Source organism: Bufo bufo, chromosome 5, assembly GCF_905171765.1.
Source record: "Bufo bufo chromosome 5, aBufBuf1.1, whole genome shotgun sequence".
NCBI lineage: Eukaryota > Metazoa > Chordata > Amphibia > Anura > Bufonidae > Bufo > Bufo bufo.
This window is the reverse complement of record NC_053393.1, coordinates 368,181,735-368,196,640: the sequence shown is the minus strand read 5'-3', so window position 1 is coordinate 368,196,640 and position 14,906 is coordinate 368,181,735. Positions and strand designations below refer to the sequence as shown.

Here is a 14,906-nt window from a genome sequence, read left to right as displayed (position 1 = left end):
TTGCATGTGTTTCAAGTAGATTTTGTCACAGATTTCACCCTATACAATCCAAAGGGTGGATGAGGTTCTCTAAACACCATTCACATGTATTTTACTGTAAACTGCCATAGATTTGCATTACAGAATACACACTGGATATCTGCAGCAATTCTGCTGTGTCTGAACTGGTATAATATGCTTCACGTGAGCTCCACACATCCTGAAAGTCCTAATAAGAATGAGAGTCTTACATGAGAGAAACCAGCTTTTATTCCATGCTCAGTAATATGGTATATTAGTGGTAAATAGTAGTGCATACCTTAGGAACAACAGTTAGTAATTGCAAGAGCTCTGTTTCAATACTAAAATGTAATACAGACATAAGGATTAAACAAGGTTACAAAAAAATTGACAGAGTATGTTTTTCTTGGATACGCTGGTTGCTTAAGTCTTCTGCTCATAGTTGGAGGACATTTGGAAGCACACAAGCTGTAAGTGCATACTGCTCTTAAACTCATTCAGCAGCTGCTCAAGTAACCTGTGGAGAGTCAGACAAATTCAATATCATAGATATAGTATATAATGCAAATACAGAATTAACACTACACAGAGCACCTTGCCATTAGGGTACTATGTATATACTGTATACACTACTCACAAAAAGTTAGGGATATTTGGCTTGTGGGTGAATTTCAGGATGAACCTAAAATTCACTCTAACCTTAACAGGTGAACTTAATGCGACCTTCTCTAAACCTTTGAATGTCCAACTGTTCAATGTTTCAATACTTTTTGCACAACTTGCTGTTTTCTAACAAGGAGCTTAACAGCAAAATTCACAACTGGTGTTTGATCCAAGAATCGCCCAATAAATTTCCTAGTTCAATTTTGACATCATGGGACCAAGACGACACCTAAAAATTGATCAACAGTACCTCGCCATTGCAAGGCTTCAAGCAGGATGTTCTCAGACGGAAGTAGCCACTGCGCTTAGAGTTTCACAGAGTGTCATCAGCAGGTTGCAACAGAGTTACAGAGAGACTGAAGAGTCACAAAAAGGCATAGAAGTGGACGTCCTTTGGCCACATCCCACACTGATGACCACTTCATTGTAAACAATGCCCTGTGGAACCGGATGATGAATACCACACAACTCCGGGCACATTTAAGGGAGGTGAGAGGCACCCAAGTGTCACGTCAGACTATTCGAAACCATTTACATCAGCGTAGTCTGCGTGCAAGACAACCTGCAAGGCCACCTGACCACAGTACCAGTCACAGGCGTCATCGTCTTGCATGGGCCAGCATCTACGCTGGACAAGGGACTAGTGGGCCTCAGTGCTGTTCACAGATGAAAGTCGATTCATGCTGAGAGGAAATGATCGCCGCCAACGATGTTGAAGACGTCAAGGAGAACGTTATGCATGAGCCATTGTTTGCCTTTGGTGGTGGTGGTGTTAGTGTGGGCAAGTGTGTCTAGTCAATACAGAACTGTTCTACACTTTGTGAATGTTACAGTGACAAGCTCATACTATTTGAATAACATCATTAATCCAGTCATTGTGCCTTTGCATTAACAACACAGGCCTAAATTCATCTTCATGTATGACAATGCGCCAGCTCATCGAGGTCGCATCATTAGGGAATGGCTGCTGGAGACATCTCAAATGGAGTGCCCTGCCCTTTCTCCAGAACTGAATCCTATTGAAAACCTATGGGATCAGTCGAATCGCCATGTAGAGGCTCGCAACTCTGTATGCCAGAACCTGAGGGTCGCCCTTCAAGAAGAATGGGATGTCATGCCTCAGCAAATAATAAGTCGACTTGTGAACAGCACGAGACGTTGTTGTCAAGCTCTAATTGATGCTCAAGCCAAATGACAAGTTTTTGTGTTGGTATACCAACCACTGTTGTTGGCTTTTGTTTCAATAAATTGTTTAAGATGAGGAAATCACCATTGCATGCTTCTACTTAAATGCCCTACCTTCATGATGTAATTTAACTGTAGCGTAAACTTTTTACGTTTTCTATAAATTTCACCCAAAATCAAATATCCCTAACTTTTTGTGTGTAATATATGATATTTGTTTAGTTTTTGGCTAGCAGGGGGGAGGAACAGAAAGAAGGCGAGACCAGTATACTATTCAGCAATATATATGATCCTCTGGGTTTCTGGGAAACATAATCAAATTGGCATTTCTAAGCTGATGTCTGATGCCAGCAGTTGTTAGACATGCTAATTTGCATATATTTTTCCCTGAAACTAAGGGGACCGTTCCCTATCCTACAATAGTCATCACATATATTAGATGGTCTCCATAATAGAAATAGTACCCACCCAGAGTTTCCCCAAAGGACTCTCAACTAGAATCTGTTTTGCTCTGATAAAGGGCTTTTGTTCTGAAAGAAATACTTGCAGATGAGAGGCTGGCTTAGCTATTTTCCTAGTTTTGTTACATAAGTATGTTTAAAAAGCTGAGCAATGACTGGAAGGATATGCTGTAGTTGTGAAAGACTCAGCATTTTTAAATCCTTTTGCAAAGAAAGCTAATTTACACGTATTCACATTGAGCTTGTTAGAATTAAAGGGGTTGTCCGCTTTTGCTATACAGGGAGTGCAGAATTATTAGGCAAGTTGTATTTTTGAGGATTAATTTTATTATTGAACAACAACCATGTTCTCAATGAACCCAAAAAACTCATTAATATCAAAGCTGAATATTTTTGGAAGTAGTTTTTAGTTTGTTTTTAGTTTTAGCTATTTTAGGGGGATATCTGTGTGTGCAGGTGACTATTACTGTGCATAATTATTAGGCAACTTAACAAAAAACAAATGTATACCCATTTCAATTATTTATTTTTACCAGTGAAACCAATATAACATCTCAACATTCACAAATATACATTTCTGACATTCAAAAACAAAACAAAAACAAATCAGTGACCAATATAGCCACCTTTCTTTGCAAGGACACTCAAAAGCCTGCCATCCATGGATTCTGTCAGTGTTTTGATCTGTTCACCATCAACATTGCGTGCAGCAGCAACCACAGCCTCCCAGACACTGTTCAGAGAGGTGTACTGTTTTCCCTCCTTGTAAATCTCACATTTAATGATGGACCACAGGTTCTCAATGGGGTTCAGATCAGGTGAACAAGGAGGCCATGTCATTAGATTTTCTTCTTTTATACCCTTTCTTGCCAGCCACGCTGTGGAGTACTTGGACGCGTGTGATGGAGCATTGTCCTGCATGAAAATCATGTTTTTCTTGAAGGATGCAGACTTCTTCCTGTACCACTGCTTGAAGAAGGTGTCTTCCAGAAACTGGCAGTAGGACTGGGAGTTGAGCTTGACTCCATCCTCAACCCGAAAAGGCCCCACAAGCTCATCTTTGATGATACCAGCCCAAACCAGTACTCCACCTCCACCTTGCTGGCGTCTGAGTCGGACTGGAGCTCTCTGCCCTTTACCAATCCAGCCACGGGCCCATCCATCTGGCCCATCAAGACTCACTCTCATTTCATCAGTCCATAAAACCTTAGAAAAATCAGTCTTGAGATATTTCTTGGCCCAGTCTTGACGTTTCAGCTTGTGTGTCTTGTTCAGTGGTGGTCGTCTTTCAGCCTTTCTTACCTTGGCCATGTCTCTGAGTATTGCACACCTTGTGCTTTTGGGCACTCCAGTGATGTTGCAGCTCTGAAATATGGCCAAACTGGTGGCAAGTGGCATCTTGGCAGCTGCACGCTTGACTTTTCTCAGTTCATGGGCAGTTATTTTGCACCTTGGTTTTTCCACACACTTCTTGCGACCCTGTTGACTATTTTGAATGAAATGCTTGATTGTTCGATGATCACGCTTCAGAAGCTTTGCAATTTTAAGAGTGCTGCATCCCTCTGCAAGATATCTCACTATTTTTGACTTTTCTGAGCCTGTCAAGTCCTTCTTTTGACCCATTTTGCCAAAGGAAAGGAAGTTGCCTAATAATTATGCACACCTGATATAGGGTGTTGATGTCATTAGACCACACCCCTTCTCATTACAGAGATGCACATCACCTAATATGCTTAATTGGTAGTAGGCTTTCGAGCCTATACAGCTTGGAGTAAGACAAGATCCATAAAGAGGATGATGTGGTCAAAATACTCATTTGCCTAATAATTCTGCACGCAGTGTATACTGATGACCTATCCAACTCCCAGCACCCCCACTGATCAGCTGTTTGAACAGCTCTGCTCGCCGTTGACATCCCAGCAGCTAGCAGTAATTGGACCTCCTCCGTTCCTGAAGATAGGTCATCAATAATAAAAGCTCGGACAACCTCTTTAAAGTTTGTTGGTGTAACAGAAAAAATTTGGAAAAGTTCAAGGGGTATAAATATTTTTTCAAGGCATTAGTACATCAAAAGTCAGTGTAGCAGTGCAGTCAAAGGCAAGTTGCAAAATTTTAAATATTATGCAACAAATCTCAGTGAGACATCCTACATTTTACAAGCAAAGTCAGAGAATTAAAGAAGTCACACAGAAAACATTTACCACAAATTATGATCACTGGGAATACCATCGCTAGGACCCTACCAATCACTAGAACAGGGGTCCTGCGCCCCCATTCTTGGGAAGCAGTTCCTACACATGCACACTACCACTCTGTTCAGTGTATATGGCTATGCCGGAGGTAGCCGAGTATGGCTCCATTTAAAACCTTGCGGAAAGGGGGCCCGGGAGCTAATGGGGGTCCCAGCGATTGTACATATATTGTATTGTAAATGATTTCCATGGGATGACTGCTTTAATGCTTATGATTAGGAAGCATGGCTATGAAGGTGAACAGACTTTTTATGCAGCCTGCCAACATAAACAACATCATTGATCTGCTGTCAATTTCTCCCCATATTTACGTAACATATCAAGACAGAAAACATTTTCTCAACAGCAAATGACTGAATTTACTTACTTTTTATCACTCCCATTTGAAAGCTGGGGAATGGCGTCCAGTGCTTGGTCAAATGTACTCCTGTGATATAAGCAAAAAAATAAAAATCTAGAAGTTTGGCTGTGCAACTTCTGTATCCCCTATAGGGACGCCCTTGCAAATAACCTACATGTGATATGAGCAGAGATACACACAACAAATACAGCAGGATGATGATTTAGGCAACATCTACCCAAGATCTTAGTACCTAAACATGTCTGGTGCGCCATATCAGTATCTTTTAGGTTCAGCCACATTACACTTACACAGCATATAGCCTCTTAATTTTAACATTCAAAAATTTTAGTTTACATAAAATCATAGTCAAGTAAATATCTCAAAGTTGTTATTATATCTTATTGGCCAGTTTCACACAAACATATTGTGATGGCTGTATTTCCCAGACTGAACACTGCTCCTCTAATGATTTATGATGCTGTGTGTTCCAGATTACTGTGGGTCTTCTGTACAATAATGAAATAATGCCATGAGTAGAGGTCAGTGGACCTGTGGTCAGGCATGCGAGTTCTTGTCACAGCAGCAGTGTTCAGTCCAAGAAATGCAGCCGTCACAAGGAGCGTATTTCCTGGACTGAATATGCTTGTCTGAAACTGGCCTTTAGGAGAAAGGGACATCTTTTTCTTTTCAGCAGCCTGTTGTCCATCTTCCCTACCTGCAACCTCTATCTAAGTTCACAAACCACCTCACTTGAAATAGTAAATACAAGGAATAGGGGGAAGCAGCAGCATCTTTTCCTCAGAGTCTATGTTAGTCTCAAGCTGTGATAAATGTGCGGAGCAGCAGGGGGAGACATCCGATTGGTCAGTGCACGTAGCAAGGTCTCCAATTGAACACCAGGAAGAGTCCACTACCTCAGCAAAGAACATTTATGGTGCAAATGGAAGAAAATCCCCATGGATCTATAATATATAATATATTAATGTTCTTTGCTGAGGTAGTGAATTCTTCCCGGTGTTCAATTGGAGAGCTTGCTACGTGCACTGACCGATGTCTCCCCCTGCTGCTCCCCCACCTGATCACAGATTGAGACTCACATAGATTCTGAGGAAAAGACACACAACGTTTCAGGCAGCACAAAATCAATAGATATCTATTAAGATGTCTAAGTGAGGATATCTACTTAGATATCTACCAAGATGTCTAAGTGAGGATATCTACTTAGATATCTACCAAGATCTCTAAGGGAGGACTGTGACTTTTTTTTTGTAACGCTAGGTTCTGACTACCGTATTTTTCGCCCTATAAGACGCACCTAGGTTTTTGAGGAGGAAAATAAGAAAAAAAATATTTTGAACCAAAAGGTGTGCTGTTATGGGGAATCTGTGGGTGACGCACTGTTATGGGGGAATCTGTGGGTGACGCGCTGTTATGGGGAATCTGTGGGTGACGCACTGTTATGGGGGAATCTGTGGGTGACACTTATGGGGGGATCTGTGGGTGACACTTATGGGGGGATCTGTGGGTGACACTTATGGGGGGATCTGTGGGTGACACTTATGGGGGGATCTGTGGGTGACACTTATGGGGGGATCTGTGGGTGACACTTATGGGGGGATCTGTGGGTGACACTTATGGGGGGATCTGTGGGTGACACTTATGGGGGGATCTGTGGGTGACACTTATGGGGGGATCTGTGGGTGACACTTATGGGGGGATCTGTGGGTGACACTTATGGGGGGATCTGTGGGTGACACTTATGGGGGGATCTGTGGGTGACACTTATGGGGGGATCTGTGGGTGACACTTATGGGGGGATCTGTGGGTGACACTTATGGGGGGATCTGTGGGTGACACTTATGGGGGGATCTGTGGGTGACACTTATGGGGGGATCTGTGGGTGACACTTATGGGGGGATCTGTGGGTGACACTTATGGGGGGATCTGTGGGTGACACTTATGGGGGGATCTGTGGGTGACACTTATGGGGGGATCTGTGGGTGACACTTATGGGGGGATCTGTGGGTGACACTTATGGGGGGATCTGTGGGTGACACTTATGGGGGGATCTGTGGGTGACACTTATGGGGGGATCTGTGGGTGACACTTATGGGGGGATCTGTGGGTGACACTTATGGGGGGATCTGTGGGTGACACTTATGGGGGGATCTGTGGGTGACACTTATGGGGGGATCTGTGGGTGACACTTATGGGGGGATCTGTGGGTGACACTTATGGGGGGATCTGTGGGTGACACTTATGGGGGGATCTGTGGGTGACACTTATGGGGGGATCTGTGGGTGACACTTATGGGGGGATCTGTGGGTGACACTTATGGGGGGATCTGTGGGTGACACTTATGGGGGGATCTGTGGGTGACACTTATGGGGGGATCTGTGGGTGACACTTATGGGGGGATCTGTGGGTGACACTTATGGGGGGATCTGTGGGTGACACTTATGGGGGGATCTGTGGGTGACACTTATGGGGGGATCTGTGGGTGACACTTATGGGGGGATCTGTGGGTGACACTTATGGGGGGATCTGTGGGTGACACTTATGGGGGGATCTGTGGGTGACACTTATGGGGGGATCTGTGGGTGACACTTATGGGGGGATCTGTGGGTGACACTTATGGGGGGATCTGTGGGTGACACTTATGGGGGGATCTGTGGGTGACACTTATGGGGGGATCTGTGGGTGACACTTATGGGGGGATCTGTGGGTGACACTTATGGGGGGATCTGTGGGTGACACTTATGGGGGGATCTGTGGGTGACACTTATGGGGGGATCTGTGGGTGACACTTATGGGGGGATCTGTGGGTGACACTTATGGGGGGATCTGTGGGTGACACTTATGGGGGGATCTGTGGGTGACACTTATGGGGGGATCTGTGGGTGACACTTATGGGGGGATCTGTGGGTGACACTTATGGGGGGATCTGTGGGTGACACTTATGGGGGGATCTGTGGGTGACACTTATGGGGGGATCTGTGGGTGACACTTATGGGGGGATCTGTGGGTGACACTTATGGGGGGATCTGTGGGTGACACTTATGGGGGGATCTGTGGGTGACACTTATGGGGGGATCTGTGGGTGACACTTATGGGGGGATCTGTGGGTGACACTTATGGGGGGATCTGTGGGTGACACTTATGGGGGGATCTGTGGGTGACACTTATGGGGGGATCTGTGGGTGACACTTATGGGGGGATCTGTGGGTGACACTTATGGGGGGATCTGTGGGTGACACTTATGGGGGGATCTGTGGGTGACACTTATGGGGGGATCTGTGGGTGACACTTATGGGGGGATCTGTGGGTGACACTTATGGGGGGATCTGTGGGTGACACTTATGGGGGGATCTGTGGGTGACACTTATGGGGGGATCTGTGGGTGACACTTATGGGGGGATCTGTGGGTGACACTTATGGGGGGATCTGTGGGTGACACTTATGGGGGGATCTGTGGGTGACACTTATGGGGGGATCTGTGGGTGACACTTATGGGGGGATCTGTGGGTGACACTTATGGGGGGATCTGTGGGTGACACTTATGGGGGGATCTGTGGGTGACACTTATGGGGGGATCTGTGGGTGACACTTATGGGGGGATCTGTGGGTGACACTTATGGGGGGATCTGTGGGTGACACTTATGGGGGGATCTGTGGGTGACACTTATGGGGGGATCTGTGGGTGACACTTATGGGGGGGATCTGTGGGTGACACTTATGGGGGGATCTGTGGGTGACACTTATGGGGGGATCTGTGGGTGACACTTATGGGGGGATCTGTGGGTGACACTTATGGGGGGATCTGTGGGTGACACTTATGGGGGGATCTGTGGGTGACACTTATGGGGGGATCTGTGGGTGACACTTATGGGGGGATCTGTGGGTGACACTTATGGGGGGGTCTGTGGGTGACACTTATGGGGGGATCTGTGGGTGACACTTATGGGGGGATCTGTGGGTGACACTTATGGGGGGATCTGTGGGTGACACTTATGGGGGGATCTGTGGGTGACACTTATGGGGGGATCTGTGGGTGACACTTATGGGGGGATCTGTGGGTGACACTTATGGGGGGATCTGTGGGTGACACTTATGGGGGGATCTGTGGGTGACACTTATGGGGGGATCTGTGGGTGACACTTATGGGGGGATCTGTGGGTGACACTTATGGGGGGATCTGTGGGTGACACTTATGGGGGAATCTGTGGGTGACACTTATGGGGGGATCTGTGGGTGACACTTATGGGGGGATCTGTGGGTGACACTTATGGGGGGATCTGTGGGTGACACTTATGGGGGGATCTGTGGGTGACACTTATGGGGGGATCTGTGGGTGACACTTATGGGGGGATCTGTGGGTGACACTTATGGGGGGATCTGTGGGTGACACTTATGGGGGGATCTGTGGGTGACACTTATGGGGGGATCTGTGGGTGACACTTATGGGGGGATCTGTGGGTGACACTTATGGGGGGATCTGTGGGTGACACTTATGGGGGGATCTGTGGGTGACACTTATGGGGGGATCTGTGGGTGACACTTATGGGGGGATCTGTGGGTGACACTTATGGGGGGATCTGTGGGTGACACTTATGGGGGGGTCTGTGGGTGACACTTATGGGGGGATCTGTGGGTGACACTTATGGGGGGATCTGTGGGTGACACTTATGGGGGGATCTGTGGGTGACACTTATGGGGGGATCTGTGGGTGACACTTATGGGGGGATCTGTGGGTGACACTTATGGGGGGATCTGTGGGGGACACTTATGGGGGGATCTGTGGGTGACACTTATGGGGGGATCTGTGGGTGACACTTATGGGGGGATCTGTGGGTGACACTTATGGGGGGATCTGTGGGTGACACTTATGGGGGGATCTGTGGGTGACACTTATGGGGGGATCTGTGGGTGACACTTATGGGGGGATCTGTGGGTGACACTTATGGGGGGATCTGTGGGTGACACTTATGGGGGGATCTGTGGGTGACACTTATGGGGGGATCTGTGGGTGACACTTATGGGGGGATCTGTGGGTGACACTTATGGGGGGATCTGTGGGTGACACTTATGGGGGGATCTGTGGGTGACACTTATGGGGGATCTGTGGGTGACACTTATGGGGGGATCTGTGGGTGACACTTATGGGGGGATCTGTGGGTGACACTTATGGGGGGATCTGTGGGTGACACTTATGGGGGGATCTGTGGGTGACACTTATGGGGGGATCTGTGGGTGACACTTATGGGGGGATCTGTGGGTGACACTTATGGGGGGATCTGTGGGTGACACTTATGGGGGGATCTGTGGGTGACACTTATGGGGGGATCTGTGGGTGACACTTATGGGGGGATCTGTGGGTGACACTTATGGGGGGATCTGTGGGTGACACTTATGGGGGGATCTGTGGGTGACACTTATGGGGGGATCTGTGGGTGACACTTATGGGGGGATCTGTGGGTGACACTTATGGGGGGATCTGTGGGTGACACTTATGGGGGGATCTGTGGGTGACACTTATGGGGGGATCTGTGGGTGACACTTATGGGGGGATCTGTGGGTGACACTTATGGGGGGATCTGTGGGTGACACTTATGGGGGGATCTGTGGGTGACACTTATGGGGGGATCTGTGGGTGACACTTATGGGGGGATCTGTGGGTGACACTTATGGGGGATCTGTGGGTGACACTTATGGGGGATCTGTGGGTGACACTTATGGGGGATCTGTGGGTGACACTTATGGGGGATCTGTGGGTGACACTTATGGGGGATCTGTGGGTGACACTTATGGGGGATCTGTGGGTGACACTTATGGGGGATCTGTGGGTGACACTTATGGGGGATCTGTGGGTGACACTTATGGGGGATCTGTGGGTGACACTTATGGGGGATCTGTGGGTGACACTTATGGGGGATCTGTGGGTGACACTTATGGGGGATCTGTGGGTGACACTTATGGGGGATCTGTGGGTGACACTTATGGGGGATCTGTGGGTGACACTTATGGGGGATCTGTGGGTGACACTTATGGGGGATCTGTGGGTGACACTTATGGGGGATCTGTGGGTGACACTTATGGGGGATCTGTGGGTGACACTTATGGGGGATCTGTGGGTGACACTTATGGGGGATCTGTGGGTGACACTTATGGGGGATCTGTGGGTGACACTTATGGGGGATCTGTGGGTGACACTTATGGGGGATCTGTGGGTGACACTTATGGGGGATCTGTGGGTGACACTTATGGGGGATCTGTGGGTGACACTTATGGGGGATCTGTGGGTGACACTTATGGGGGATCTGTGGGTGACACTTATGGGGGATCTGTGGGTGACACTTATGGGGGATCTGTGGGTGGCTCTTATTGGGGATCTGTGGGTGGCTCTTATTGGGGTCTCTGGATGGCACTGTTATGAGGATCTGTGTATGACACATATATAGCATCTTATGCTATGTGTCATCCACTGATCCCCTCCATAAGTGTCCCTGTAGTGAATGACCCTCAATACACGCTGAGGGCCGGCATCTGCTTTTATAATGACAGCGGGGCCCGTGCAGTGACTGTATTCTACTACACGGGCCCCGCTCTCTGTATAATCGTATGTCTAATAGTTAATTGTAATTGTATGTAATCGCATAAGGAGCGCTGTGTATTACCGGTACTTACAACTACAAGCGCTCGCCGCTCGGTAGGTAGCAGAGAGGAGGGAGGAGGCAGGCCGGGAGGACAGGTGCTGGCAGCGTGAGTCATACGTCATGCGCCCACGCCGCCTGCTTCATTCATAAAGTGGGCGGCGCAGGCGCATGGCGTATGACTCACGCTGCCAGCGTCCGTCCTCCCGGCCTGCCTCCTCCCTCCTCTCTGCTACCTACCGAGCGGCGAGCGCTTGTAGTTGTAAGTACCGGTAATACACAGCGCTCCTTATGCGATTACATACAATTACAATTAACTATTAGACATACGATTATACAGAGAGCGGGGCCCGTGTAGTAGAATACAGTCGACAGCAGGGCCCGTGCAGTATTATAAAAGCAGATGCCGGCCCCCAGTCCCGCCTCCCTCACAGCTGATACACCCGCCGCACGGCATCGCGGCAGGTGTATAATTGAAAACTCAGCAAAATCAGCAGCATTCACCGTATAAGACGCACTGCTATTTCCCCCCCACTTTTGGGGGGGAAAAAGTGCATCTTATACGGCGAAAAATACGGTATATCATGGTGTGGTATGATAGATTTTTAGATTTTAGATTTCAACTGAAAACTGTCAAACTTACCTGATCTCATCAGTCAGATAAATAGATACAGCGTCTTTCAGTGCACAGATCTCAAGGCGTGCCTGTTAAAAGAAACCAAACTTTTCCATTTAACACGCATCAATTTCAACAAATGAGTCCTTTACAATGCAGACACCAAAAGACAAAGCTCTGGAGTACTCAAAAAATACCCTTATTAGAAATTTTGTTGACTTTTCTGTTGCAAGCAGACAAATAGAAACATTAATGATTGCATTGCATATCCTCAATTTGGTATACTGCATCCTTTTTCAACAGCGTATCTGATTGCATAGAAACTGATGGCTTCCTGCTCCACCATCATGTAGGTTCTTCAAAATTACATTGAAGGGGTTGTCGTAACAGCTACTGGGTCCCACAAACTCAGGTTATTTACACATAACTTGTAGAAAGAAGCCTGTAGAAGAAAGTTTGTATTACACTTACTGTTCCAAAACTGCATGGATCAGCTACTTTCTAACCTAGTCATGTGACGCTTCGCTTCTAAAAATCCTGCTTCTGACGAGGTTATGGCCTTTACTAAGTTTGGATCCTGAGGTATAGACAGGACATCACTTTCACTGTAGATGGGCCTGACCTATTCCTCATCCTGGTGCATGTGTAGTGAGGTGGATTCTCGAGTTTTAGCATTAGACGAGTGCGACATGACCAGGTTCTGGAGAGGCCGATCCACGCAACTTCGGGTCAGTAAGTATATTACAAACTTTCTTCTAGTTGAGTTACTGCATGTGTAAGGCTGGGTTCACATCACTTTTTTTCTCATAAGTTTAACGTATACCAAAAATGTATACGTTAAATAGATTCCTCATATAGTGGCATCTGTTCACCATAGAGTTCCATTGTAAAAAAACAAAACAAAAAAAAAGTATACAAATTTTTTCCAGGACTGTGCAGGATACAAGAATGTGGTGTGCTGAGTTTTTGTATCCTTTTTTTTTTGTAACGTATACGTCAAACGGAGGCATAAAACATGATATGAACCCACCCTAACGAAGGTGGGTTTGCAGGACCCAATGGTTCTCAGAAAACCTTTTTAAACAGGACTAGGTTGCTTTTTTTTAATTTTATCTGCACAAGTATTTCCAGAGTGTGAGAATTTTTTAGGGTACATCCTCATAAGCCAGAGGTTGATTTTACCTAGTCATTACGTCTGTAACAAGAATGTAATACAATGGACGTACTTGTAAAGCACCGTTCCTGCTGAAGGATGACACGCATTGCATGAGACGACAAAGCTCTTCTCCTACTGCTTCCACAATCCTTGACATTACTCTTGGGACCAGTTGTTTAGAAATTGAGAAGACCTGAAAAACATTGAAGAGTAGTGTTGAGTGAATCGAATTTCAGGAAAAATTAGATTTGCCATGAATCCGAATTTCTTGGTGCTTCTTGGTAACGAATCAATTTTTTTCTGAAAACGCGGCAAACAAAAAAACATACTTCATCCATTTGATCACGGAGTGGTCATCACGGACATCTTGATTGAAGAAAACGCAAAAAGTCTCACGACAACTGGCGTGTTTTCTTCATTCAAGTTGGCCCCGATGGCCTCTCCACTGTCAAATGGATGGAATGAGTATTTATTTTTTTGTTTTAACCCCTGACTAACCTCCTGATAGGCTGAATGTGACGCTCAGATGCTGCGATCAGCGTTGAACAAGGCATCTGAGAAGTTGAATGAGGGGGGTGGCGCTCCATACAATGGAATGCGATTATTACAAAGTAATTAGTAACAAATGAATTTTTTGTTGAAGTGCGGCGAAGCAGCCGAATCATTTTTGATGAGTATGCATGTGGAAAGCTTTCCTTTTCCTTGACATTCCTGATCCAAATAGTAATATATAAACATGAAAATGATTAGTGATCAAGCAGAGTCAGCACGTTCAACCCTATTAAACCAGGCATATAGCTTAGGTAGGGTTGATCATGCTGACAAAAATGATGACTTGTTTATGTACTTCTGTGGTTTCATTCCCTAGAAATGCTTTAATTGACATGTAAATTAACTTACTGGAGCATCGAGGGGACAGCCAAAGTCCTCGGAGCACCAGTTAGTAACACCCCTACAGCTTCAGTCCCTCCCCATGGATTGACAGGGCTAGACATCTCATCTAGCTACATTTCGGCACTTGTGCTGTGGATCTGCTGATGCTCTCCAGGCATTCCAACTGAGCAAGCGCTGAGCCTCACCTTTATTATGCATGTGCCATGTCTCCTAGTCTCTGCGCTTGCTCAGTTGTCAATCCAGGGAAAGGTGGGAGGGAGTAAAGCTGTAGGAGAGTTACGAACTGGTGTTCCGAGGGCTCGGTCTGGCCCCTAAGTGCTCCAGTAAGCTCATTTTCATATCAATAAAAACATTATTTTCTGGGGAATGAGACCACAGAAATATGTAATCAGGGTATGGTTTTTGTCAGCATGATCAACCCTGCCAGGCTATACGCCTGGTTTAATAGGGTAGATCATGCCGATATATGCTCTTTAAATAGGAAGTGTACGGCAGAGGTCTTAGTTTCTGAAGCTCTACTTGTCAGCTGAACCTATGGATTTCGGGGGGGACTGACTGACCATCTAGTCTGTGGGATCATGCAGCTAGCATTTCATCTTGATTGACACTTCAACATGCTCTCAGTTGTGTAGCAGATAATGACACAGACTGGCAGACTCTTAATACACTGAAATATTGCAATACCA

At 46.6% G+C, this 14,906-nt stretch overlaps 1 protein-coding gene across 1 annotated transcript in view; it reads right to left on the bottom strand.

Moving 5' to 3' along the window:
• Window positions 1–231: 231 nt before the first annotated feature.
• Window positions 232–14,906, bottom strand: part of EXOC2 (exocyst complex component 2) — a 200,645-nt gene continuing 185,970 nt past the window's right edge. The window contains exons 24-27 of the mRNA XM_040431963.1: window positions 13,397–13,519; window positions 12,198–12,259; window positions 4,929–4,988; window positions 232–517 (exon numbers count right to left, since the gene is read on the bottom strand). Coding sequence (XP_040287897.1) covers window positions 424–517; window positions 4,929–4,988; window positions 12,198–12,259; window positions 13,397–13,519 — 339 coding nt within the window. The 3' untranslated portion in view covers window positions 232–423. The remainder of the gene's footprint in view (window positions 518–4,928; window positions 4,989–12,197; window positions 12,260–13,396; window positions 13,520–14,906) is intronic.